This window comes from Xylocopa sonorina, chromosome 7 (genome assembly GCF_050948175.1).
Source record: "Xylocopa sonorina isolate GNS202 chromosome 7, iyXylSono1_principal, whole genome shotgun sequence".
NCBI lineage: Eukaryota > Metazoa > Arthropoda > Insecta > Hymenoptera > Apidae > Xylocopa > Xylocopa sonorina.
This window is the reverse complement of record NC_135199.1, coordinates 4,656,684-4,684,471: the sequence shown is the minus strand read 5'-3', so window position 1 is coordinate 4,684,471 and position 27,788 is coordinate 4,656,684. Positions and strand designations below refer to the sequence as shown.

Genomic DNA, 27,788 nt, shown 5'->3' with positions numbered 1-27,788 from the left:
CGCGAGGAAATCGCGCGGGGTTTGTCACGCGTTTCCTCTTATTCGCACGCGGCTATTCGAAAAGTGTGGATACGTAGATGAAAGGTTGGTGTTTTCTTTTTCTTTTTTTTTTTCTGGAATTCAACGTCCTGGCCATCGCGCGGCATTCATCGTCGAGATTAACGCGATCGATTTAATCCGTAACGATCTTCCCGGGCGACCAACGTATCATCAAACTTACGACAGCCATAGACGTTCCACAAATATGCGGCAAATCACATAGATGCACGCGCAGATGCCTAATACAGGCCCAAATACTTCCAGTCGGACAATGGCCTGGCGCAGGCTTTAGGGGCTGCAAGACTAAACGGGGCCGGTCTTATCTAATCTCAATATAATTGCGAGTGCACGTCATAAAATTGCTTATTATACTATGGAAAAGTTGATTCGGGGACCATAATACGGGGTTTGGAAATTAACCTTACCCGTCTGCCTACCTACGCTGGTGATGATTATGTCTACTTATAGGTATAACTACTTATGTGCACCAAACTACCCGTCTACCGTCTCAAATAATCTTCGCGGTTCTCCTCTCTCCCTCTCACTCTTCTTCTTCTTCTTCTTCTTCTTCTTCATCTCCTTCTTCTTCTTCTTCTTCTTTCTCCCCTCAACTTTTTATCCACCTGAATCTCCATCCAGCTACCCTTCACTTTTGTCCTCCCACCCCCTTCCTTCCTTCCTTCCTTCCTTCCTCCACCTCCTCTCTGTCTTTCTGCCTTTCTTTCTTTCTTTCTTCCCTCTAAACGCGGTTACATCGTTCTCCCTCGCTCTGGAAAGGCTGCTCTAAACTAGTTTATAAAACGGGTCGGGCTAGCACCAATGGCTTTTTTTTCTGATCGAATGACCCCCCGCGCCGGATGATCCTGTACCAATGCTGTGTAGTGACGATGCTTGTTTATGTGTTACAGATTTGACGAGAGACACTACGCTTTCGAAAGGTACGCTAGCATTTCAGTCTGAACGCATGCCGAGTCTCTTCTAGCTTGCTTCTCCATCTTAGTTAGTTTAGTTTTCATTCCTCACGTTTGGTATTGGTTTCTATCCCCCTTGATTTTCCCTTTTCGCCTCCCTGTTTTTTAAATTGCTTCCGCTTGGAGAACGTTCCTTTTATCATAGTCGTTGCTAGATTTCTTTCCGCAGGATTTTCTCTGTTAATCATAAGAATGGACACGGTTCGATTACTCGAGAAAGTCGAGGGAGTAAACGACGTGAAAACGCTTTCGATGTGTCCAGACGACGAGAGTCAACCAGGAAACAATCTAACGCGGGATGACGAACTAATAGCAATTATGTTTTCAAAATTATAATCGATTAAATCGGATTCACGGAATGTCGTAAATCTCGATCGAACTCGTATAATACGTAATTACTCGAGTGCACCTAGTCGACGGTGGTGGACGCGCGAGACGAGGAGCGGATTCGCGGTGCAGCCGCCTAGGGAAGACCCCAGCGAAAGTAATTATTGCGCTACACGACGATTAACTTTTTTTCAGAGCGCTCGGCCCTCGCGCGCCCGCTCGCTGCTCTATGATTTCGCAGCCTGTATCAGCGGGATAATAACGTTCGAATATTCCCGGCTGAAACGGAGCGTCGGGACGGCGTTAGGCCGGGTGCACACGAGCGGCACGTGTCCTTTTTGCGACACTTTTCTTCTAGAGCAAACGCGAACGATCGTACTTGAATTAGTTTATGATCGCGTTAACGTTACGGTTATTTAAATTTTTAATTTAAAATTTACCTCGGATACGTATTTGGTACTGCTGATTATTAGGATTTTAGGCGAAAGAAAGATTCTTGTTAGTATTTAAATGGGAATTTGAAATTAGTTTTCCAGTCTTTACCCTATGAAATACTATGAAACACTGAGTGACTTTTGAAGAGTTCACTTGATCTTTTCTTCACGGGATTCCTCGTCTCATACTCCTAGACGCATTTTATCTAAATCTGGAGTGAACTCACATATTCCTGGAGCAATTCTATGGTTTGATCTGTCTTATAATAACAGATTAATTTTGCTTGCTCTAATACTAATCGTGGGTATCATCGCGTTGCATTCACTTTAGAATTAACCTCGCTAATATATGGTGAATGCATATTCATCCTCGAAAGAGAAACCTCGAATGGCACTTTCATAATTCCTCATTTTCATTCTACTTTGGTATCCTAGAATCGCTTCCTACGATCGTAGCTACTCGCAGCTAAACAATTTCCATCTCTATGTAGACATCAAGTTCTCGTGCGACATAATCTTCACCAGCTATTTATTTCACCCCACGATCCACATCGCCAATCGACTCAGAACACAATTTGCTCGAGCAAATTGCCAGACAATGTGGTTGAAATTTAAAGACAAGTGGATCGCGATGTGCACAGGGCCTTAAGGGCCTCCACCTCGAAGCGGGGAGCCAGCGTTAGCGAGCAGCATGCATTTTTCCTCCGGGCCTCTCGATGGCCCCGAACGAGTCCAATTAGCCGGATAAATCGCCACGATAACCTAATAATGATTCTATTAACAATGTAAATGGGACCAAACTGCGAGGGGGCGCGAGTCGGGCAATCGTGCCGCGTCGCATCGTCGATAATGATCCCCCATCGCCGAAAATTTTCGCTCCGCTCGAGCTTCACTCGTACGGTTCCTGCCCTCGTCACTGTAACGCGTGGTTCCGTCTCTGCGCACGCATAATACAACGCACAATACTCTTCCTATGAATCTCCATAATGGCCGGTTCAAAGACGCCTCGCGGACCACCGTGGTCCAGGCCAATGTCATTGTCGAGCGATCGTTGCTTCAGTTCTGGTTCGCTCTTTTCTCATTTCGCTTGGATCCTTGGAGAGACAGGGGACAAATCGAATCTCGTTGGCAAATTTAATTAATAACGATAACGTGGAGGACGCAGCGATTTTTTTTTCATTATTTCTGCGATGGTTAAGATTAAATTTTTTTGGTGTAAAAGTTTGGTGAGAATTGTGGAAATTTTGACGGAAAAATGCTGAGAATTCTCGAGCAACGTCCTCTAAATTACATTAGACAGAAAAAGCGGAGGTAGTGAAATCGGACGAACGAAGAAACTGATCAAAGCACCGCGTTTTACAGATTTCCATAATGCGCGTGGATTATAGTGCGCCGGCGTGGCCTGCTCAATTATCGTATAAATATTATCCGGCTTTGAAACGCGATTATGTTAAAATTCGAGGTGCAGAGCGGAATTGCAAAGCAGCGCGATTTTAAGTTGCGGGATATGTTTACTGTCGTTGTATTATAATGCGGCGAAACGAGCGCTTTTGTTTCCCGAAGGACCGCTTGGACCCCCTTGTTCGTCTTCCTTTGGGTCGCGCGATGCTTCATTTCCACCCCCAACCCTCTGCACGTTCCCTACCTCCTGCCAATTCGGATTTTCTCTGCTTTCTATTCTTTGAATTATTAAAAAATCGAATAACGATTTGCAACAGTCGTCGACAAAAAATTTTATATTCACAGTTTATCGAAAATACTTGAACAGAAAAGTAGAAATGCTTCTAACATTAAGTGCTAACGTGGAAAAGTTGTTTAATTCGACGATGTAGCGAGAGTTTTTTTTTTCATATAAAAATATCTCCATTCCACTTGCGTTTTTAATGTATAACGAGCGTTACGCTGAATTAAAAGGGAAGCAGAAGACTCGAGCATTCGATCGAAGGGGGCAACTCGAATATTGCTCCTTTCGACGTCGTCAAATCGAGCACGGCTCGTTGCATAAGTATAGACACGAACACGTCGACTTTCTTATTAAGGTAGAAAGTAGGAATGCAACTTAACGGAGCATCAGAGGGTACGGGCGTTGAACGTTCGATTCAGCCGGGCACAATTCCACCAATCCCTACCTAGCTTCTTAAAAGGCATTTTAAATCGGCGTGTCGTGAAAGAATCTCATAGAGATGCGCCGTATAAAGGCATTCCACCAACCCTCCTATTCTTTCCTTTCTTCCTATCCTTCTTTTCTTTCTTATTCTCTCCTTTTCTTCCCTTTCTCGCTTCTTCTTCGCTCGTCGTTCATCGTTTCGATCATCTTCGAGAGCTTTGTCGAGCCTATTCTCTTCCTCCTATTGTACTTAAATACTCCACGGTTTATTAGAAGACAGACGAGATAATTTCAGCGGCTATCGAATTGTTTCTATGCTGTTTTCGATCAATGAAATTTCGTCAGTAGACATTTTTCACGCTGTTCCTGAGTCGTTCGATTGTAATTCCCTTCGTTCGTCCGTGTCGAAACGCTCGAGTCTCCATGGTCGACGCTTCGAGTTTCCTCGAAGACGCTGGCAAACGATACCGCGGCGGAAGGCCAGGATAATGGCGCGGTGGTTGAAGTTCGACAGAGGGGTGAAAATGGCTACAGGCCATGAACGCTCTCCGCCACCGCAAACCCGAGATTCGATAAGCCGACTATGGTCTTTTATTAGGATCCACTCAACGCCGCCAGCGTAAACTCCGCACCCTGTTAGGCCACTCTTTTCAGAAGGCATCCCTCTGACTATATTTCCGCGCTCGAAATTGCCCACGACGAAAGAGGCGATCGTTGGAAAATCTGACTGAACCGATCCGATAATTTCCGTGGAATCAACCAGACATAACCGTCGGAGATGCTTGAATTTGGAATCGACAAGGGAAAATCGAAGCCACCTCGAGTTTGATTGCTGACAAATTTCAGAATTTCTGCTCGCAGTGGTAGCATTTTAAAGGAGACCACCCCCGATTCTAGCCGAACTTGGAAAATATTTATACACGCGTACAGATTCGGTATCGCGTGCGGTGGCATTAATAATAGAGCCAAGGAGAAGAACACATGCACGTGGAGCGAGTGCCACGCGCGCTACTCATTTATTCCATAAATCTGACAATAAATAACGGACATATTGGGGGCGTTGGGTACCGTGGCCGCTTATCGTATCCCGCAAATGCGCCGGAACGCATTTAAAATGTATTGAACTGTCACGGGGCAGCGGTTTTCCCGGATTTTTACATTTTTCATCGCCGCCCGGGACAAGCAGGTCCGCGCGGATTACTGAGTTATTGTTGTTCTAAGTGTGTCGGTCAACGGGGGTAGGAAACGTTGAGCCCCGATACGCGTCGACCCCGTGGGTAATCCTGACCATAACAGTTGGAGGGCCCACCCTTGTTCGCCACCCCGACCTAAGTGCGAGCAGTGGACGAGCGAGAGAAAGAGAGAGAAAGAGAGAGAGAGAGAGTGAGAGGAAGAGGGTGTGGGGTGGAGGAAGCAGCCCTTGGCTAGCACGCGTCCCATGCCAAATAGCTGGTCGTTACGAGGCTTCTGGGCCTTTTACGTCCACGGCTGCATACTTGTGCATCCGCAACTGTCGTTAGTCTTTAAACGACGCGATTCGCCACGGATCCGACGTGCCACGAGCCGCCGCGTACGACATCTGCGGATTATACGACTCGAATTTCTCTCGCCCTCGATAATCGCTACGATGCCGGACTTTGAGTTACGATTTACTGCGGCAACGTGATCGATGCACTTTCGCTAGGATTAGAAATAGACCGTTTAATAACGGTGTATTCGACAGAAGAGGAAACTGATCGGAAACCCCGTCGAGAAGAGAGAGGAAGGGTTGATAAGAATCGCGCTGTTAGAGGGTGGAAGAATATCGGTTTGGGTACGGTTGTACGTTGCAGTGAAGGCGACAGATATGGAGCTTTGAATTTGTACCTCATTTTCATGCATACACGTTGCCATGGCGTTTACGGCGGATTCTTCCGTACCTCTTACGCGATTATTATGTTAAATAAATGTCTGTCTGAACAGCTTCTATTAACGAGAAACTAAAGATCAGGATCTTGTCGAAATTATGAAACTACACGAATCATCTACGTTGGAAATAACTTTTGATTTTCAATTTCTTACGTTCAAAATCAATTCAGTTTCGTACAAAGAATTAAGGAAGAACGCCATATAAATCACAATAGGAACGCAATGGATTCCGTGAAAATCCCAGGAAAATCGAGATCGCCAGAGTGGTCGATTCGCAAAGAATCGGTCGCGAATCGAACTAGGGCCAATTAATCTCGACACGAGAGCCAAGGCATCGACGGCGTAAATCGAGGGACGGGGACGGACAGAGTTCTATCCTAATCTGCATCGGCAGATTGCTCTGAGAATTGACACGGAGGACTTGGCCGGCGCCCTTCGAAGTAGCTACACTTGACGTCTCATCTTAAATCACACCGTCTCTCGCGGCCACAGCTCCTTAGAGTCCCTCTCGCGGCTTCCTCTACGGGACACAGAACTCGATGCATACATTAAGACCGCTTTAATTGAGAAGACTTCCCTTGGATAGGGCCGCTGGCTGGGTGATTGGTTGGTAGAAACGATCACGTCGAATCATTTCCGTGGTCCGCGGCGAATACTTAAACTTAAATTTGAGAAAAATTTTGATTTCATTCGTGCGAACTCTTGTCTCGAGTATCAAATATATACAGTTACGTGTAGCCACTTTCCTCGAAATCTGATTTTTATTTGTTGCCAGGCAGCGTGTGATTATTTTAATAGCGTTCTACCAAACATAGAAATTCATGATAGATATCGTGCACATTTTTCGAATGCGAAAGTGCGCGTATCTAAATGATACACCGTGTTACACGCCGGATTATTCGCGGAACTGTCGAACATTATTACGGAGCGCTGCTCTATAATATACGAGAGGCGGCACTATTTTTTCAATTACGAAGAAACCAACAGAATAAGACAAATCGAATCGGCTGGCAGGGCGATCGACCGTGTATCACGGCGCCGGCGATATTCTAATTGCATAAAAACGAAACAGAACGCGGTCTGCGCGCGAGTAAAAGCAATTAAATGCCTAGCCGTGCAAGGCAAACAAACTAACCCATAAAATAACCGCTTCTATTCAGCCCATAACGCATTAGCAAATCAAATTCATTAGCCATACATTGTGTTCAATTTCCTCGGCTCTATAATTATACCGCATTACGTAACGTACGCCGCGGCTCCCCGCAGATATCAATTTCAGATAACACAGTTATCCGACGAATGCGAAAAGACCGGTGGACAGAGAAAAAAGGGAAAAAGGGCCGGGGAAAGCGTGCATCGCGCGAGCGTTTCAGTGTGTTACGCGCAACATAATAACGTGTCTAGCCGGTAGCTAGCCGATTCACCCGAGCAAATTAGTTTACACGCGAGATACGTGTTCGGCAAATTAATACACGGTCCCGATCGTTTCCCTCCCGGCAGGCGTCCGTGCAATCGGCCCGTGTCGTTCCAATTAAAATGCCTGCTGGCTGCCGAAAAAAAAATTCGAGCCGCGGGTTGAAGCGTGGTGGAAACGGAGAACGAGGAGCGAATAAAGGAAGACGGGAGGGGCGCACAGCGACGAGGAAAATCGGGCGAAATCTAGAAAGAGGAATCGGAGATCGCGACGGGGCGAAATTAAAAGTACAAGGGGGTGAACGCGAGCGCGGGGGCTCCCGCTATGGCGGCAGGAGGGAGTGGAAGCAATTTTCTCGCGCTTGACAAGAGCTAACGACGATTCGAAACGAATGGTTATTAAAACAAGCGCCACTGCCGATTGTAACTTTCCGCGTTCTCCAACGGCCCGCCGGTACGAACCATTTCCACCCCTCCCGCGCGTTCTCCAGCCCCGCGGCGAATTGATAGCGAGCCTGCGTACCGTGAATTTGACAGACGATTAAGCATCGAAGACCTGTAGAGCCCGACGACGTCACTCTGCCTTCTACTTAGGGACCACCGAGTCTCATCGAATTGAACGTTTTGATGCCCCGTTGGAATCTTTCTCCTTTTTTTTTCTCTCTCCCTCTCTCTACTTTCGTGACCCTTCTTGATTCTGTTCTTTCTTCGGCGCCAGTTTGCATGACAATGCGCCCGGCTACGATGCTCTGGCTTCGGGAAATTGTTGACGTACGATTGGGGCGGGTGCCTCGGTTTGTTTGCCGGATTAGATTGGAAATGGCCGAGGTGGATGAAATTTCGAAAACGTAACGATGGTTTCTTCCAATTCGAGATGTTCACCTTTTTCTTTTTTTAATGTCTCTGTTCTGTCGTATAATAATAAGCGGCATTCGGCAACTTTTATCGCTTCGCATCCAGCTGGAAAGGGAACCAGGCTGGTCGTTTAGCAGTGAAAATCGACGTGAAAAAGGAGCATTGTTAGCGGAACGTTGACCGATAACCGCTAATAAGCCTCCCCGCGCTTATTATAACGACAGCGTCATAAAGAGATGCATAATAGAATTGTAAATGTATGGAAATGCTTTCCCGAGCTTTTGAGCGGTCCGACGGGGGGGCCACGTGCATTTTTCTTCAATTGCATGCTCACCTTTTGAATAGAGCAACGCCGTCCCGGGGACCAGCGCGCACACAACCGTGTATTCTTATGCGACGCGGCCATTGTATGTGTATTAACACAATGCAGAATAAACTGAGCGACTGAAACGGATTACACTCTTCCTCCGCGGAGGCCGGCCTCAAAAGGATATGCAAACGACGCGTACGCTCGCGCGCTCAGAATCGGCGTTCGTTCCTCGTTGAAGAAACCCAGCCTCGCCACGGAAATTCTACTCTCGAAAAGTCTCGTCTTTGTCGAACGTCAGCCTCTGTCGCGTCGCTCGAGTTTTCATTTTAAAGACAGCCCAGAGGAAGCTAGAACCTTATTGTTTTAGACTTGTTCGTTACGACCAGTGCCCATATCACCAGTCCACACACGTAAATACTTAAGAGATATTGATTTCTGAACCTCGAAGAAGCTTCGAAACCCAACGCCACGCGTGTTTTCCCGAAAAATCGATTATTTTCAAGCCAACATGGTTAACGGACGCGCACCCCTCTCGAACGCGAAAGAAAGAAACGAGGGTCCGGGTATCGGAGCTTTTAACGCGCTGAACGTTCGGCATTCGAAGCGTCCCGTTTAATTAGCGGGCCGCGCGTTTTCTCGCAGCTCGTAAACGAACGAAACGGACCGGGCAAAGGAGCGGTGTTCAGGAGCGAGTGAAGGAAAAAAAAAATGTCCGCCCGTTTCACGGTAATTAAAAATGTTGTAATAAAGCCCCGGTTGGTTCTTTTAATTCGTAACGGCTTGTATTTATAGCGTCTTGGCGACTAATAATACGCCCTCCCTCGTCGCTCCGCGCACAACAGGTTAGGAGTGCCCGTGCAGCACGGGCCACGCCTCGAGATTCTACGGTTACGCGGTTAATTACCCATCCTGATATATGACCGCGATCGAGAGCGTTTATTAATTGCCCTGCGACTTATTATTCCTCTTACTCGACTGCAGTATCGCTCCCCGACCCTTTAATGAAATCTCGCCGCGACGTTTCACGGCCGTGGACCGCAGCATCTCTCGCTTCGCAACAACGTTCTGTTCAACGTCGAATTGGCGAATCGTGGATAGCTACGAGAACGAGGAACACTAGCCGCGTTGCTCTTCCTCTCAGGTACAAGAGTTCCCGTCTTTGACCGATTTCACGGGGGGGTGGAATACGAATAATCCGGAATGTTGGCGGAAAAAAGAGAAACGACCGCGATATAAATTCCACTTCGGGCCTGGGTTATACGTATGCGTTTCGGATAGAAGCGGTTATTCATAAGCAATGGAGCATAAATAATACAGCAGGCCAGTGCGCCCGTGAAACATTGAAAGTCCTGTAAATATTGTATCGGTTCTAGGGTGAATCTGCATAGTTATCTCCCTTCTGCGGACTCCTCGTTTCCGTGCGGCCATTTTCGGGAATCTCGTTGCAACCACCGCTGTTCTTAAGAAACACAGGATAAAATAAAAAAACGATACACCGCAAAATGCTAAAAGTTCGCGTAAGAAGAGATAAACAAGGTCCAGAAGATAACTATCGCAAAAGTATAAAATTGTAATACCTTCTGGAACCACGTCGAGGCATTAATCAAATATAAAATCGAATTTACGATCACAGGTGCCGCGGCCGTGTAATCGAATTTGCCTCGTTTTATGCAGCCGCGGACGCGTCGCTCGGCGAGCCACCCTTTTTCTTTTTCTTTTAAACGCGGCTGATTTTGCATAAACTTTTGTCCGCGCGGTTACGCAACAGCGTAACAGCGATATTACATCGGAAGTGGTGTCGCGTCGCCGCGGTTATGGCGGGGTGAAAGTAACGAGGGATATTTAGCACATAATGTTACGGGAACTCATGAATTACAAGTGCCCTGTATTCGTTACGGATACCGGGAGACGCTGCTCACGGCTCGGACAAAGCGTGTGCACGCGTACGCTCGCCGTTATAAATTTCGCGTCTTAAGCCGCGCGGCGGTATCATTTTAAAATAGAGGGGAACGCCGTAAATAATGACACGCGCCTTCGGAACGAGTCGCCCCGGTCTCCATAAAGAGGACAATAAAAACGCGCCTCACGCCGCGGACATATTGTTCGGCGAATTATTTAATATCGTTTGCGGATGGCAAAAAGCGGTCGCGTTTGCGGCAGAAGTTCTCGATTGACTATTCTCGATCGTACAGTGGCTTCCTTTAAGTACGGAACTTTTTCGAAAATAGAAAGCAGAGAGCAACTCTATTGCGTTCATTCATATTCTAGTTTCACGTGAGGAGAAAAACTAGTGGTTCTATAAAATTAATAGAGTTCTTTATTCTTATTTCAATCTCGGTTCGATATAACATTGCTCTCTTTTATATCGTCACCGATGCCTCTGAGACTCATTCATTTACTCACTCACACACTACGCCAAATGTTTCGAGGCTTCACATTCTTCAAAATTCTTTAATATTTCAATGCGTCACGCGACATCCAAAGAGTAACGTCTGCATAGAGTATAAAGAAGTTGTAGCTGTGTCGATAAATTTCCCCTCGACATAGTAGTACCAGCGTTCCCAATAATTTCCTTGGGTCTCCGAGAGAGAAAAAAGAAAACGTTCTACATAATACACGAGAAGCGAATTGAATTCGCCTCGATCGATTTCGAGAGGTTCGTTTTAAATCGCGGCGGCGCACGGCTCGCGATAACGCCGAGGGGCATTAATCAGATGGAGAAATGTCATTAGACGGAGCGGTGTTCGCGCGGCAATCTTGTAAAACATTATTCTAACTAAACTGTCATAAACGGGAGGAAATGAAAAGAGCTGCTTAATAGCTTATGTATGCAAATGCGGGACGGCAGATTGCGCGGAGTGCTCTCTCGAGTGAGAGAAATAGCTGGGCGGCCGTGGAAAGCGGTCGAAAGGGTGACTCTCGCTCGCGACTCCCTTCCGTTTCAGTGCTCCTCCAGCTTCCAATGCCGAGACTCTGCCCGCCCGACTTTTGCAAAACTGCTTGCATTTCGTCTAAAACGATCCTTGTACCCTCTCAAAAATCGCTATCGATCAATATCGCTTGATAATACCGTTAAAGTATTTTTTTATTTATTTCTTTCCACTCGAACTCAGGTTTCGCTATAAACGTCTAATAGGTTGGAGTAATGAACGAAGGGGAGGACTCTCCGACATATTTGTAACATTAACATCGAGACCGCGCGACTTTGAATAATGATCCGCGAAAGATATGTAAATTTCGAGCACGTTCCCGAGGTATTCACGGCGCGCTTCTTCGTTTAACGAACGGGCCGGGGATTCAGTTAATAATGCAAAGTTTACATTCGTCGCTGCGCTGTTAGCATTCATCGTCTCGAACTACAACCCGAGCGTTAGAAACCGATAAATCACTTAGAACGCCGCGACTCGAAGCTGATTGCCTCGCGATCTCAAAAAATCCCATCCAATAAAACTGACTCGAGCGAGTCTTATTGGGATCGGCGGAGTTGCAAAAATCGTGGCACGGTTTCAATTCCGATTTAACGACCCACCCATTACGATCCCGCGTGCAATTTTGTATTACTAATCGTTCCTGATCGACGATAATTACACGATCACCGACAGCGACGTATTAACGACAGTTAAGACGAGTAACTATCAATAAGTCGTGGACGGCCTTACCTTCCATCCCCGTCGGTTTCGATTACTAATTATAAACGTAAGAGAAGCGAGCGAGCCGGTCTCCTCGGGATGAATATTCATGCGGCGATCACCGCCTCCTAAAATTGTCGTACCTCGGTTTACGCGCGATCCTTATCCGCGAGATTCATTATAATACTCGTCCGCGGCGTGCAATTTTTCCGCGGACGTTCTCCTCTCGTTCACGACGCTGAAGACGCACCGGCGATTAACGAGCGGAAAAATCGGCGGGATTTTCAACCAGGCCGTTTTTAGGCCGAATTATGCAGATCGGGACGCAGCGAGCGTACAATGTTTAAGAGCCTAATTTCGCCGATCAGCCGACGAACAGAACGACGTCTCGCTCCTTTCACGGAAAATCGTACGCGACTCGCGTGACGCGAGACGGTTATTTACGATAATGATTAACATTATTGCATATATGTCGCCTGGCCTGGGCGGAGCCGTGTTCTCAATTAAGGGACTGGGAGAGCACGTCCGGTTTGATGCCGATGTGATCGCGTGATTGGCCACCCTAGAGACAGGAAAAGTGGACGCGGACAGGATTCGAGACAGTTGTAAAAATTTGTAAACAGTGACAAGAAATATTGAATGTCGGGATTATTTTATGGGAGGTGTAATTCGCGCGTCGAATGGAATTTACGGGGTAAACGATCACCCGTGGAGCAGAATTTTGCTGTAGAAACACAGCGATGTACAGGACGTTAATCGTTTTTTTGGTAGAAAATCTCTTATCATCGGTGTCCAAGTTCCCCGCGAGCGAACGGATAATAATTGGGACGCGTCCCGCGGATTGTATCGCTATTATTGCGACATGCTACGGAACCCGAGAAGCATAATTAAACTAGGGTCGAGTCCCTCGTTGCACGCTGTAGGAGGATCGCTCCTCAATCCGGCTCCTTGATCCAATTAACGCGACGGAATTATCCCCAGGTCCTCGGTGGCTGTCGGCCCAGGTACCGTCTCGACTTCACCGCGGGCCGCCTCTCGTCTTAAACAATTTCATTTGCATGGCAAATAATCAAACAATTCGCTTTGACATTTAAATTAGCGAAAGAAAAGCGAGGCGGCCGCGCCGCGAAACGTCGCGTGGCCCTCTCTTTAATTCTCGAAGACAGCCAACTAACCGTTAGTAATGCCTGATTTACATTTCGTTGCGTTTCAACCGATCCTGCGACGCTGGACAAATTAACTCTGTCAAGGTATTCATTTTTTCTTTTTTTTTTATCCACGTTCGAACGGAAGTTTGCGAACGACGAACAGAATCAGCTTGAGACCAACGAAACGTTGTAGACCATACGATCATAAGGCAAATCAAGTGGTAGATCTGCTAGAAGTGAAAGCGACTATCGAGAAGACTCTTTTAAAACTGAACGAAGAAAAATGCAATTATCCACATCACAGCCTACGATCGATCCCGTCTCGAAACTCTCGTCCCCCACGCGCGACCCTAAAAAGAACTAGCCGCCTCTCTAACCTACCCTTAGACGCGTCCACCTCCCTCCGACGAACCCGAGGAACCATTCCGGGTGAAATTGAAGTTGTATCTCGGCCGAGGAAATTTCGATACAATTGAATGCTGATCCGCCTCGTAGCGGCCTGGTTCTTACGTATGGAATCCACGCGTGCACCACCAAAGACGATGGAGGAAGCACCGGGGACGACAGCGACGCGACGCTGGCCGTCGTATATAGATATTACTGTTATTGCAGCGTGTAAGCGTCGTCCGCGCGACTAGGGTGGCCTCCGGGGGTTGGACGCGCGGCTCTCGACGCAGGGTCGGTCCGCGGCGTCTACTTAGCTACAGGGGTGGGACATCGAGGCAGTTATGCAAAGGAGATGGTCAGCCCTGTGATCCGGGGATACCCGGCGCCCGGTGGACGTCGCATTCCGGACATCTTGCGGAATTGTTTCTGCGAGATTGTCCGCGAGAACCGGACACGGCTCCGGCCGAAAGTCTGACGGATGTTCCGTTATATTGAAAGATATATCTCACGTGAACTAGCTGGACGGCCGTAATGGGCCCCCATCTCCCTTTCTCTCTCTCTTTCTCTTCGTTGCTTCGCGACGAATTGCTTTTAAGGGACAATGTAGCGTGAGAAGGGACACGAGGATCTTTCTGTCCGCGTGGATCGTTCGCGAGAATGGCTTGTTCCATTTTTTTTCTCTTTCTTGGTAACTGATCTTGAAGTATGCAGAGATTTTTATAGAAGTTTGAGTATGGTTCTTTATTTCGTATAGATTTATCAAAACTAAGAAACGTCCTGATATATGTCGCTTCGATTTTAATAAGAAAAACCAAGGATCGCGAAGCTGACGCGAACGGTGTGCCAGCGATCACGGAGAAAGCAGCTCGAGCAAACCCATCGGAGGTCCCATGTGCGAGAACGCGAACGATCAGTCGGCATCCGCGCTGCTAGAGCCTCGATCGATCGGATTTAGCGGCTTAGCCAAAGCACCGATAGAGGAACGCCATCGTGGACTTAGCGCGGAGTCGTAAAAGGTCCGCGCGATGATCGCCCACGCGGTGGCTGCGATCGGGGGCGTGCACCAGCCCCCGAAAGAAACACACGTACCGATATCGAGTCGTATCTAACGTATGGATGAATCATTTATCGGGTCCATAACCCGGGACGGCCCCGGCGAACCGGTCAGTTTTATGCGGCCGCAGTAGAATTTGATCAAAGTTCGTTTTGCGGCCACTCGGGGAGCAATAAGAGGCATCTCCCCTAAAACTACGGCCCCGAAGGTCTCGTACCTTCCGCACCGGCGACGAATCAGCCGTCTGCCCCGCTTCCCCGCATCACTACCCGCCATTTCTCCTCGCGAAACGACGGACCGCATCAGCCACGACCTCGTCATAATTACCAGAACTGTGACACCCCTGTTTCGCGTAGAAGATCTTCGTCTTCATTGAAGAGAGTTCTTAGTCTTTATTGAGGTTACCAGAACGTTGGAACGGTGGTTTTGAAATTGCAAGTGATAGTATCGAAGCAGTAGATACGTCGAAGACACTGGAATGTCTTCCGTGAACCAGTGATAATTTCAAACCCGTATTGTGGTGTCGAATTGGGAATAACAGGAAGCTGAAAGTTTGAAATTGGCTTTCGAGGCTGATACGTGTCCATATTTGATAAAAGTGTATCTTTGAGGCCGAGATGAGAGTTGGGAAAGTTCGCCAGCGCCGTGCGCTATACCCGGAATCTGATAAAACTTCGGAAATGGGACGTTAAGGGAAAAGAATAGAACATAACAGAGGAAGTTGGAGAATTAATAAAATTCTATCGAGTAAGCTCCCCTGAAGAGTGGACAGAGTCGAGCTACCTCGAGACAAACAACTGCGCTCTCGCTGGTAGCTGGAAAGTTTCGAGATATATCTCGAGGTCTCCTCGCAAAATCAGTTTGAAAATCGGCAAAGTTCACCCGAGGAGACCTTCGCCAGTCGTCGAAACAAACTCCCGCGAGCCTTCGGAAGTAACTTAACCGGCTTTAAACTTTACCTCCGTTTTAAAGGATTTCGTTTTTGTAAATTGCCCTACGTCTTCCTCCTTTCGAAAAACTCACCCCCTCGTAATCGCGGGAAGCGGTACGGCTTTTTGTTCGTAGCCGCGTTCATAAAAGATTCACTGCATGTATTGTGGGACGAAGGTGGGTCGTAAACCGGGACTGTGGACGATTCCTTAATTTGTTTACACTGCAAGCGAGTCGAAGGGGGTTGATCCTGGTCCCTTAGAAGTATCGTTTCGCGCCCCAAGGCTGGGCATACGCGACGTAAAACCGCGATAAAAAAAACTTCCTCGCTCGTAACTCGAGCTTATATTCATTCCCGCCGCCTCTGCTCTACCGATCTTCGCATCACGGCGAGTCTCGCGAAATTTTCCCACTTTAGACACATCGAACTCGAACGGAACAATTTTTTATTAAAAATCGTTTACCAGAAGAGCCAGAACTGGAGCTGTTGATCACAGGAAATGAAAATGCTGAGGCATATGATTATAATTTCTTTGAAATTTCCTACAAACTACCCCCTTGCAAATTGAAATTAAAACTCTTTCCATTATTATAATAAAAAGCAACTATTCCATGTAAATGTATACAAAAATACATTGGTAATAAATTACCCCAACCTGAAATTACGAAGAAAAAATCGTTAATCGAGACAGAAACAGTAAAACATGATGCCCAAGAGGAAGAATAGAAAACAGGATGTGTCTCTTGGCATGCACAAGTTCCTCGAACGATTTCGAACAATTATCCCGTTCCTCGCCGTTCGGACGAGTAAGGAAAGGGTTCATCAAACTATTGCGTTTCGCGGAAACGTCGAGAAAAATCCCGATCTGGCAATTACCAAGCGAACGGGAAAAGGAACGTACAGAGAGGAGGGGGGTGGAGAAGGGTGGCGGATGGAGAGGCTAACCAGGGTATCGAATTAAAAATGCAACCCGAGCGCGCATGGTTTCTCTCTCTCTCTCTCTCTCTCTCGCGCGCGCGCAATCATCCGCGCGATTGAATTATTGAGAGATTGCGCGCGGCCACGTGTAATTACGATGCGAAAAGTGATTCCGGGGCCCGGGTGAACAAGTGCGTCCGAGATAAATGAAGTCAAAGAGCGCGAGGGGCTAGGGGGAGGGAGGAAAAGGCGCGCGAGGTGAAACGTTTTTCGCTCGGGCCGCGTTCACCGGAGTAAGATAGATGGCGAACACGCGCGTATGTGTGCGCGGACGAACGAAGAGGAAGAAGAAGGAGCTGATGCTGTCCGTTCCGTACAAACTCATAAATCTCGTGGCAAATAATTACCTGGCTTCGCTCCGCGAGAGTCAGATCGGTGGTGTTGATTTAGCGGTGTTCAGAGGTCACGCGTTTCTCGGCCACGATACGCCGCGATGCGTTCCGCCGGATCGCTCGGCCTCGAACCCGTTACCCCTTTTAAAGAATCCTTTCCGCGGCGGCTGCGCTATTTGTTTGGTCAACGCGAATCGCGGGTTCGAGGAATTAAGCTCGTGGCGAACGTAAACTTTCCAGTGGAATTCTTCTCTGAGACTTCTCGCGATCGTGAGAACCATCGGGGCAAGTTTCGCCATCTTTTCCGAGTGGTGAAAGTCTGGTTGGCACGGTATTGGTAAAATTCACTGGGATTCGACGTATCGTCTCTTCACGTTTTTTTAGATTAGATAGAATTTAGAAAAATTTAGTTCCATTTTTATATAACGCTGTGTCGTCGAATGGAAATTCGTTGATTAGTAGAATAATCTTAATTGTCTAGGCGAATGGGTTGTTCTAATTTCATGTTCATTAATCTTACGGTTACGAGCGCTATAAAAAGATGATCGCGAAAGGGGTGGAAAGGGAAACAACGTGAGAGTGGTCATGGTCGGGGTCGAGGGGGTGATTCCTGAAAATTTCACGCCGTTCCAGAGTGGAACGGGCATACGTCTTCTATGAAATACGATTTCTGAATTTCGCTGGATGGTTTCCGAGAAGCGGTAGCCACAAAGACAACGAGCTCACCACTTTCCTCCCTGAGCAAAGTTTCCGAGCCACTGATGGACACTTCTGCCGCGTTCTAAGAAACGCTGTCGGCCCGGTAAGCGCACTGTCCTCGGTCAGGGACAAAAAAAAAGGAAAAAAAAAGAGAAAAAGGCGCGAGCCAGTCCGTGAAAGTAGAGATGGCATCGAACCAGGCCGGGATCCGCGGGATTTTCGTCCATTTCTTACCATAAACCATAAATTTCCCATAAAAGGAGAGACATTCACTTCGTACCGATATGGAATCACGTCTATCAATTAAATTAATTAAAATATTATTGGAAATAGTAAAACAGTAGATAATAATTGCGATTATTAGGAAATATATGTGTGTATACACACAGCATACTAATTTATATAAAAAATCCCTAATTATCAAATAAGATTTCTCAAATTTTGCAATGGCGTGCATGAAAGCTGTAGAAGAGCCACTTCCCTAGTATTTTCACCATTTTTATTCTCACTTTTATCATTTTTGTATTTGTTTCTAATTTTGATGGAAATACAGCTTCCTTATCAGCAAATATCATCGCACACCACTGAGATTCAACGATTATCCTTCACGAAATAATTAAACGGAAGTCGATAAGTTATCACGATCGAATCAACGTACGATCATAGGAAGGGGCTCAAGTATTAATATTGATGTACAAGCGAATTTCACGCCGTTAATACCCGTCTCGATTCCTCCGCGCGTGATTGTTCGTACCAGCCGGGAGTCGTTCGTCGAACACCGCGCCGACAAGTTCAATATTTGTAATGCTCGAGCGCGCTTCGCACACATGTCGCGAAAATGGTCGAGGGTATTACGTGTCCCCGTGGCGTCAGGGTACCTGAGAATCCGCTGTACTTCGGTAATCGTAGGTCGAACACGGATCTTGACTCGTTTCGTTGGAAAGCAAAGAACTTGCTTTCGATGTCCAGACACGCGAGGAAGATTCAAACACTCGAAGGTATAATTGAAATGTTCGATTTACAAACGTCTGGCTTTCATCAGCTTCGCCTCTAGTTAACAAAATGATAACGCGTTTGCTTAAGAAATTTTATATTTCTTCCGATCATACTAGTTGATTTTTTAGTAACAAAAAGTTTTCATTTATTCAATGATATGGAGTTATCATAGTTTGCAGACTAGGAAATTAAAGAATGTTAGAGCTCTGATTAGTTAGTATTTAAATGCTGAGATGAATATACATAATGGTTCGCGCAAATACTTTTTGTAGCCACTGTAGGTCGCCAGGATGACAATAAGAATTTCAATTCTATTTTCTTCCTTTCTTTCCTTTGGCACGCACATATTTTGCCCACTTCATTTGTCCCCGAGGGAGCATTTCAGCCTATGTTTACCTTCAGGCGACATTGCTGCCTGGAGACCCGGCGTAAAGTGAAATGCAGCCTCGTCTCCGAGTGCAATGGAAAATTTAAGAAACTGCGATGGCTCATATCAAGCCTTCGATAAAGTATCCCTCGAGGTAATTCCTACGTTTTTGGTTAGCTCGTCCATCTGTTAGGAAAAAGTATCAGACATCGAACTAGAAAAAGACAAAAACTGTAATAAATAGCACACCTAAAACGCTTTGCAATTTAGCGGTCGAAAATCTGGAGCAGTGACGATCGATGCTTATAAACGATTGATCATCGTGAATCTTAATTAAACTGAATTGCATTCGCATAACCCAATATGCATGTGAAAATACGTTCGTCTCGATGTAATATCGGAGCTTGTAATTAAAAATTTCAACGTAAACCGTAAGTACAAATTTCTTCTGTTAATTTATAGTTTAAAGGAATAGCTTAATTGGAAACTGTGGCGCGCGATATTCCTGCATCCAAATACGCGTGTTCTCTGGTGAAAAAAGAAGGGAAGAAAGAACGAAAAAAAAAAATGAGAGATGCAAGAAGAAAGTGGAACGTTATTGCATATTCAACGCTTTCACCCCCCTGTCGTGTTACAACCATGCAACCCCGTGCGCGTAAACCGCCCGCGACTTTACGATCCCATATACCGACGAGTTTATTCTTTTATTACGAACATCGTGTTTCCGTCTTGCCACGGCCATGCATCACCCGTTATATTACGCCCGCCTGTCTTCCTTTTGATTTGAATATTACTCGGAAATACACAATGTGTCTTTACGCGGGCTTCTCCGTTCCTCAATAAGTCACACCCTGTCTCGTGCAGCAAATCAGAATAAAAATTTCCCATTTTTCGCCAAACATTTCTGTCATCTTCATACGAGTAAACCAATTCGAATTTTACTTCAAGGTCTTACATCGAAGTTTTAAATTTAAGTTCGAGAATAAAGGGAAAGCTACGTCTTTCCACTTGTTCACGCGCGTTGCACATCTCGAAAGAATACTTGACCAAATATTTCTGTTCTTCTACGTACGAGTAAACCAATTCGAATCTTACTTCGCGGTGTTACATCGAAATTTCAAATTTAAATTCGAGAATAAACGAAAAGCTACGTTGTTCCACTTGTTCACGCGCGTTGCACATCTCGAAAGAATACTTGACCAAATATTTCTGTTCTTCTACGTACGAGTAAACCAATTCGAATCTTACTTCGCGGTGTTACATCGAAATTTCAAATTTAAATTCGAGAATAAACGAAAAGCTACGTTGTTCCACTTGTTCACGCGCGTTGCACATCTCGAAAGAATACTTGACCAAATGTTTCTGTTCTTCTACGTACGAGTAAACCAATTCGAATCTTACTTCGCGGTGTTACATCGAAATTTCAAATTTAAGTTCGAGAATAAACGGAAAGCTACGTTGTTCCACTTGTTCACGCGCGTTGCACATCTCGAAAGAATACTTGACGAACGCGTAGCGGTGATAAGAGTCGGCGCAGACGAAGCCCTCAGTCGGACCGGTATTTCTTTCCCGTGCTAACGTAGATGTCAGCGACGATATCATCTGCCGTGCGTTAAAGTCTCGGGTTACCGCTGCACCGCATGTTGCCTGGCCATTGGGGCTGCGTTTCATCGGAAACCGGGGGCCCCTGCGCTTTTGCTTTCCTCCCTGCATGCCGGCGCAAACGGCGTCGCCGGCGATTTTTATCACCCGGCTAATTCGCCCTTTGATCCTCGCGATACGCGCTCGTCTGACCATTCGAGGTCGCCTCCACTGCGACCGCGTTCACCGTCATTCAAATCCGCGTCTATCACGCGAGCGTGTTATTGCAACGATCATTGCTATCGACTACCATCGAGGCTTATCGCTTCGAGTATTGAAATTAGAAAGTCGAGACGAGAAACAAATTATAGCTGTTTGCACGGCGAAATCGCTGAAGATGTCCAACGCGTTTCAAACGAATGGCTGCCATTTTTAACAGCTAAGTAGGCGAACGTATTGCGCGATTTATCTTGCTCGTGATGGTTCGGAGACTGATTGGTCCAGGAACCGAAATGTTTGACCGTCTCTCAGGACGTTCACATTCAAACAGCTGACAATAAGACAGTTTCATTTTCACGGAAAGATCGCGCGGCCCCGTCCTCTCACCCTTCGTCTCGATTCGCCTCGTCGCCTTCGAGGCAGACAAAAAGATCGGAACACCACGGGTGTTTTCAATCGATCATCCGCGGGGCTCATTAACCAGTGAACTGGATTCGTATCAGTGACGTCACAGGAGCCGTGAAATCGCTGCGGAAGTCGTCTCACGTACCGGCCAGTTCATTCTTCACTCGTAGGCAGACTGGTCGACGTGGTGACGCCCCTTTTACAAAGCTTGTCCCACTGCTCCCTGCGTGTACCTGCACCGTTGGCAAGAAGAGGGCCCCGTTGCCATAACAGGGCCTCTTCTCGGTGCCTACGCCGCAACTATTCCAATGATCATTCACCAATCTCGTCTCTCATCTTCATCTTTTTATATCATCTCCTCCACGCTCGCCCCGGTTCTTCCTAACACCCTCTTTACCCCCCACCCCCTGGTCACCGTTTCAGATCGGATTATCTTCTTTTTCCACGTGCACCTTCTTTTTTTCTTTCCCCGGCCCCGCGGTCTTCCGCGCGCGATGCTCGCCCGATGTCCTTCCAGATAGACCGTCTCGTTTCTCCTCTGCTTCCTGTTTTCGAGATCCGCGGTGGAGGTCCGCCTTTGACGAGTACGCGCGACGTGTTTTTCACCGCCCTAACGAGTGAAACGAGTCATTTTTTCTTTTCTTTCCTGGCTTTTAGTACAGGTTCTCGAATCTCTTCTAGTTCGAATAATCGATCGTGGTATTCCTCGCTGTCGAAGGAAAGTCGTTTCGAATTCCAGAAGTTTGATCCTCGAAGGTGCTTCACCTTTGCGTAGGAATAAGGCCGTGAAATATCGTTCGCCAGTCCCGATGAATCCCGCGATTAACGTAGTTTTGTCACTGTCCGCGTGTGATGCGAAGGGCGGGACCGGTTGCGTGTGATTTAGAGGTTAATATCGCGCATCGAGCGATGACCGCAGATGAGTTTTACGAGCTGCCACAGCCGTCGAACCGTACATTTCAAATTACGCTTTGTAGCGTGAACGTGCTGTGCGTCGTGCGCGCCTCCGACACATTTGTCAGGCAAATGATAATCGCAAGAAACAAGAAACGAACCCTTCCTCCGATTCGTTTTATCTTATTTTATGACTGTATCGGAGCTTCCGCCGAAATTAGAACGCAAACTTTTCGTTCACCACTTGGGATCCATCCGAATAAACGGTTCGAAACTTGGACGAATTCCCTTCGACGAGCATCCATCGAGGCCCCATTAAAAAACACTTACAGCATCCTTAACACCCCTTTCCAACCCCGCAATCGTCCGGCGGTGGAATTAACTCCAGAAATAGAATAAACGTTGGAGCGTGAAATTTAGGGTCTTCCGTGACCGGGACTATCCCATCGGGAATGCATCGAGCGAACCGTGCACGTGTTCATCCTCGCGGAGCGGAGCCTCGCGTTGCATGTTATTATCAGGCCCTATCGAGGTAATGATCAGCCGATCGTCCCGCTTTGTTTATGGCCCGTGGTCTTGCTCGCGATCTTTGCCTCCGCAATTAATTTAACCAGCGCGTTTTCCGTCTATTCCATCGACCGCGCACGGACGAAACGGCGAACGGGGCGCATCGATGGGAGGGCGAGCGCGCGCGTGAATGTGTTCCGCGCCGCGTATGAACGCGCGCGAGATGCAAACCGTTGATCAACCTCTCTTATTCTCTCTCACTTTCTCGTCCGCGTGGCTGACTTACGATGATGCACTGCCTCTTACGCGAATTTATCTGCCCTTTCGCTCCTTACCAAGAAAGAAACTATTAACGGGGACTATCAGCGTCCGACAGGTGAAGTATGAACGCGGCCGCCGAAGGGGGACGGTTACGGGTAGCCGTGGATGAGCGTTCCCGTACCTTTCGGGGAAAAATCAGAAAGCCAATTAGCGGCCCGGATAGTTTGCGCCCGAAAATAGATGTTCCTTTTGAGAGGCGGATGTAAATCAGCTGCAATTAAATTCTTAATCAAGACCGGCCACTGCGCCCGGCCGCTGATGAAGTTCGCAATTAGGCGAGGACCTTCTCCTCTCCTTCGGCCCCGTTACTGCCGGCGATTTGTTTTTTTCTCCTGCTTTTTTCGATTTTTTCTGCTCGCGAAATTCCGAGGGTGCGCGGCTCGCGTCAGGGAAAAATGGTAATAATTAAATACGACGGAGCGCGTAACGTGTGTTTACTTTCGAAGATTGCCAATTCCAGTTGCTGGACGGTATTATCCCGTGTCCAGCGCTCGTCGATGGACCTCTGGCTGAAATTACAACCGCGCGACTCGCCACGGTGGTGCGAAGTGGATTCAAGGTTTCTCCCCAATTTTCCGCGATCTTTCGACTCCGCGTGTTTCGTTTCGTGGCGGAATTAACACGGGGTCGGGTCGCACGTAGCGCGAAAGAGAGCCAGGCGACGATTAGTCACGAGCTATTAACGAAGTATCCGGCTTGTAAACTAAATGACCGCATTACGGGGTATTCTTATATCACGAAGTTGCTGGCGAGGCGTGCGCGGCTGCGCTCGTTACCTAAATCCGGGCGGCGGGCATTAAAGTCTCGGCCCGGCTTAAACAGCGTATTAAAGTTCCCGGAACAAGAAACATTAGTGAAAACTTGCCGTTTAACGGACCAGCCAGCCCCTTGCGCCGTTCCGTCCCTTCCGCTCTCTGGTGTACATCAGAACATTTATTCTTCAACAATTATTATACGCTCTGAGGTCTTTCGATTCTTCTTGGTTACACCATTTTATGTACGATTCGATAATTAGTATTCTATGTCTAAAAAATTGCCATTAGATTATCAGGTAGAATTCGAGAAATTGCGAATAGTCAATCGAAAACTACCCTCTATCGCGAATTATGACGTACCAATGCAATGCGAAGTACGTCGTTGAACGGAACGCGTGTCATTTTTGGCGAGGAAGTCGAAGGAGAGGAGTGTCAGAGGTGAAGGCAAGCGGGGTTGTAGATACGTCGCGTAATTTCGTAGGTATCAGCGGGACGAAGGGTACGTTGCACTATCCAAGGGTCGCTCTCCATCTAATCTAGTAATGCGACACGCCTAGGGACAGGAAAGCGTGTCCAGACGGTGCCGGGACGGAGGGCCCTCATCATGGAATCACTCCAATGGGAATCATCGCGTCGCGTCTTTCCACCTTCTTGCTTAGTCATACTTATAACTTTCTTGCCTTATTGTTCTGCACCTTCGTCCCAGAGGAGCGTGACAGCGCGGCACGCACGCGGTTCGTTTCTCTTGTACCCCTCTTCCTGGTTCTCGTGAATTTTACCGCGAACGTAACTACGTAGAATTGGTTACTCTTGCCGGTTTATCGACCTTTCAAACGCGATCTTATTTCTCCACGATTTTGTAATTACCTCGATACATTTTACTAACAATTATTTCGTCATTGTTCCAGGTAAGTCCTATGTCCGACTTTCTTTCATTGATCTACGGATTTGGTGAGTAATTTCGCAGTTCCATTTCTTACACGAGATCCCACCAAATTTTATAAAAATCTTACGATCCGACTACGCGCCATCAGGTTCGTCCAGATACGGCAACGGTAGTGGAGATTTGTCTCGACGGACGTCTCGCGTCGCGATACTAGTCCGAGCTTGCACCGAGGACCCCACGGAGAGCTGTCGTCGCTATCAGTGACAAGACGCTCGTTTGTATTACTTAAATCGCGATGCACCTTCCCACATACGTGCACAGACGCAGACGCGCGTTACCTGTTCGACGATCGGTCGACGCGGCGCGGCGAAGGCGAACGAATGGACAGGACGAACGTACAAGTAGACAGATTCAGTGAGCGAGCGCGCGATGCCATGCCGAGGCGAACCCGAGCCGCCCCTGTAATCACAATTGAAGGCTATTTTCTCACCGCTCTGATGATGCACTCTGATGATGCCTACCTCTCCCATATAACCTCATAGGATCATCTCCATGGCGAGCATAGAGAAAGAGAGGGACGCGTTGTCGAAGTGTTCGTAACCGGTATATAGACGTAACGGGGTGGGCGGCGAGGAGGAGAGGCGGTGGAGGAGGAGGAGGTCTCTCTGTGTGTGGTGGTTGCGAGAGCAGAAAATAAGTATAGAAGATGATGGACGCTCTCTCCGAGTAATTCCCTCTAATAATTGAAATGTGCCCGCCAGACCGCTTGCCCGGGCCCAGTTTGCGGTGCATGCGTATGGGTTGATACATAATTGCGCGCACTATCAAGTCGAAAACCAATTTCGATTCCGTCCACCGCGCAAAAAGAGCAGAGGATCCAGGCCGGGTATTCCGCTCCGCCCCCGCGTTTCCGTACCGGCTTTGGTCTTCGCGCCAGCTCTCGCGTCGCGAAATGGATCCCAGTTAATCTCTACGCCCTGCGACTCGAGGAGAGAACACCATCCACACGATTCGCGTTCGCGAGACGCAACGCGAAGACGGTCCAATGAAGCTGGTCGCTCGAAAGTCCAGATTCCGTGGTGAAAAACGGGAGCGACGGACGGGAGAGGACTCGTAGTCCCGAAACGGGAACCGGTGGAAGCAGCTGGCGCTGTCTTGTCGGGGGCATTAATCATCGAAGTATCTAAATGACGGGATTCCGATGTATTACCATATAAATGACATCATATTTCTGGTCAGGTTTCCCCAGTTTGTCGGGTCGCCCTCGCGTGATGTATGGACGACGGCATATTGGCGGGGGCGATCCACCCGCTACCGTCACCCCTATCGGCTCGGACTCTTACACTATCGTCTTTCCGATCGTGCTACGTTGTCCAACCTTTACCAAACGCCGTCTAACCTTCCGCCAGTTCCACGTTCCACGAGATATATATATCTATATTGGACGAGCGAAACGATCTGACGCGATGAGAGAACGTCCTTTGCCGTTATTATGTACGCGTCGTTTATTGACTGGAGGATGATGAGGAACTGAATGGTATCCTGGAATGGAGTACTTGGGAATTCGAGTTGGCTAGGGGATGGCGGATGAAAGGGTTGGTGAGTGATTTCGCTTGGTTCCATGAGTGTGTAAGTCTGTAAGTCTAATTGTGCGACCATCGATTCTACGTGTATATAAATAGATAAATTGGTAGAATCGTAATTCATCGACTAAAATATAAGAGAAATTATCATTAAACGCATACAAAAATGATTTTGGAAGAAAATATTTGTGCAACGTGTGTGCTAACTCTACTCGACGACAAAAGTTATGACTTTCTCCACTCAATATATATAATAATTTCTCCACTCAGTCTCACGACGCGTACAATCGTACCGTCATCCCCGTGTGTCCATCAAGCATCAACCGATACCGGAATCGGAAGGCAACGGTGAATTAGATTTGGTCCCGTGCCCAACACTATCGAAAAGCCTAATTGACAGGAATGACGAGACTCCGACTGATCGATCGTCCTGAAAGACGATCGGCCACGATTTCTGTTACCCTTCACGGAACTCGTAAGCGTGACACCCGCTCCACCCTCCATTGGTCACCCTCGAGTCGCTCGATTCGTACCTTTGCCCGTCTTCGCCGTCTCGGCGACGAGCGTTATGGCACCGGCTCATTGGTATTCCGTGGAGGTCGCGGTCTTCGCGGCACTTTGCGAAAAAATTCGAAGTTAATAAGAAAAGCCGGGATGGCTTTCGCCGCGCCACGACTTGCCAGGCCCTTCTGCTCGTGGTGGATGGCTCGTCGCGAGATTTCTCGCCCGCTCCCGTGTCGGGGTGCATCGCGAAAGATTCAGGGGGGATTTGTTGCTATTTTTTACGGCGAAGGGAGATCGATGCCCTCTTGACAGGGATGCTTTGTAGTTTGCTCTCGCGAATGGAGGTGACTGATGCGTTTATGAGTTAAAAGTCGTTTTCTTATTGCGGAATACATTTTCAGTACTGAAATTTTTAGTGAACACCAGAGAAAGTTTAGACTTCTAGTTATATTTTTAAGAATTGTTTTAAATTGTGTTAAACACATAACAGCAGTCAATGGCTCGTTCTTCTGTGATCTCAGTTTTACAATTCTTCTCAGAACAGTTAGTGATTCTTCATGGAACACTATGTTCCGCTGAATACAGTTCAGGAAATGTTGATTTATGAAAATCACAGAATTTCTATGTGAACCTAGCATTGCATCTATGTACAACGAAATAAGTCAACGCAACCCTGGTTTCAAAGTAGGAAACACTGCTTCGAGCGTGCAGACCGATTAAACGGCCATCAAGAGCTTCCCCAAGTTAGAACCACCGGCACAGTCCCTGCAGAGACAGGGCCATTGAACAGGTATTAACGAGGTGCAAAAAATATTATGGCGGCCGTTATCGCGGGCATCGAAAGGCTCGGAAACGGTGAGAAACGACAGTGGCGAAGTTAGCGGGTAATTGTGCGGTTAGGACCCCTCTTGCGGCGTAATGAAGGAGTCGTCAACGAGGCCTATCTGCACTCAATTAGCGTGATTACATGTTCCCTCCTTTCATCGTCCGGAATATCCCGTCGCGACATCAGCCACCACCGGCCCGGTGAGGGGTGTAATTGCGCGACACTTCCGAGATTGAGCTTTCATAAAAGTTCCCGGTCTCGCCTCGCTCTGGTTGACTGCCTCGTCTCCGCTCGGCGTGTACGCGCCGAGAACGGGATCCTCCGCGGAAAAATGCGTTTAACAGCATGCGGGTCATGCGGGTCATTTATGGAACATGTTTGTTTAATGGACCTTAGCTGTAGTACACGTTCGAGTAAATGAA

At 47.5% G+C, this 27,788-nt stretch overlaps 1 protein-coding gene across 3 annotated transcripts in view; it reads left to right on the top strand.

The window, feature by feature from the left end:
• LOC143425440 (protein trachealess-like) overlaps positions 1 to 27,788 on the top strand; it is a 122,527-nt gene that overhangs the window by 46,716 nt on the left and 48,023 nt on the right. Inside the window, exon 4 of one of the 3 annotated variants that reach the window (XM_076898215.1) lies at positions 948 to 977. The exons of the other annotated variants lie outside the window; for them this stretch is intronic. Coding sequence (XP_076754330.1) covers positions 948 to 977 — 30 coding nt within the window. The remainder of the gene's footprint in view (positions 1 to 947; positions 978 to 27,788) is intronic. 3 annotated transcript variants of the gene reach the window in all.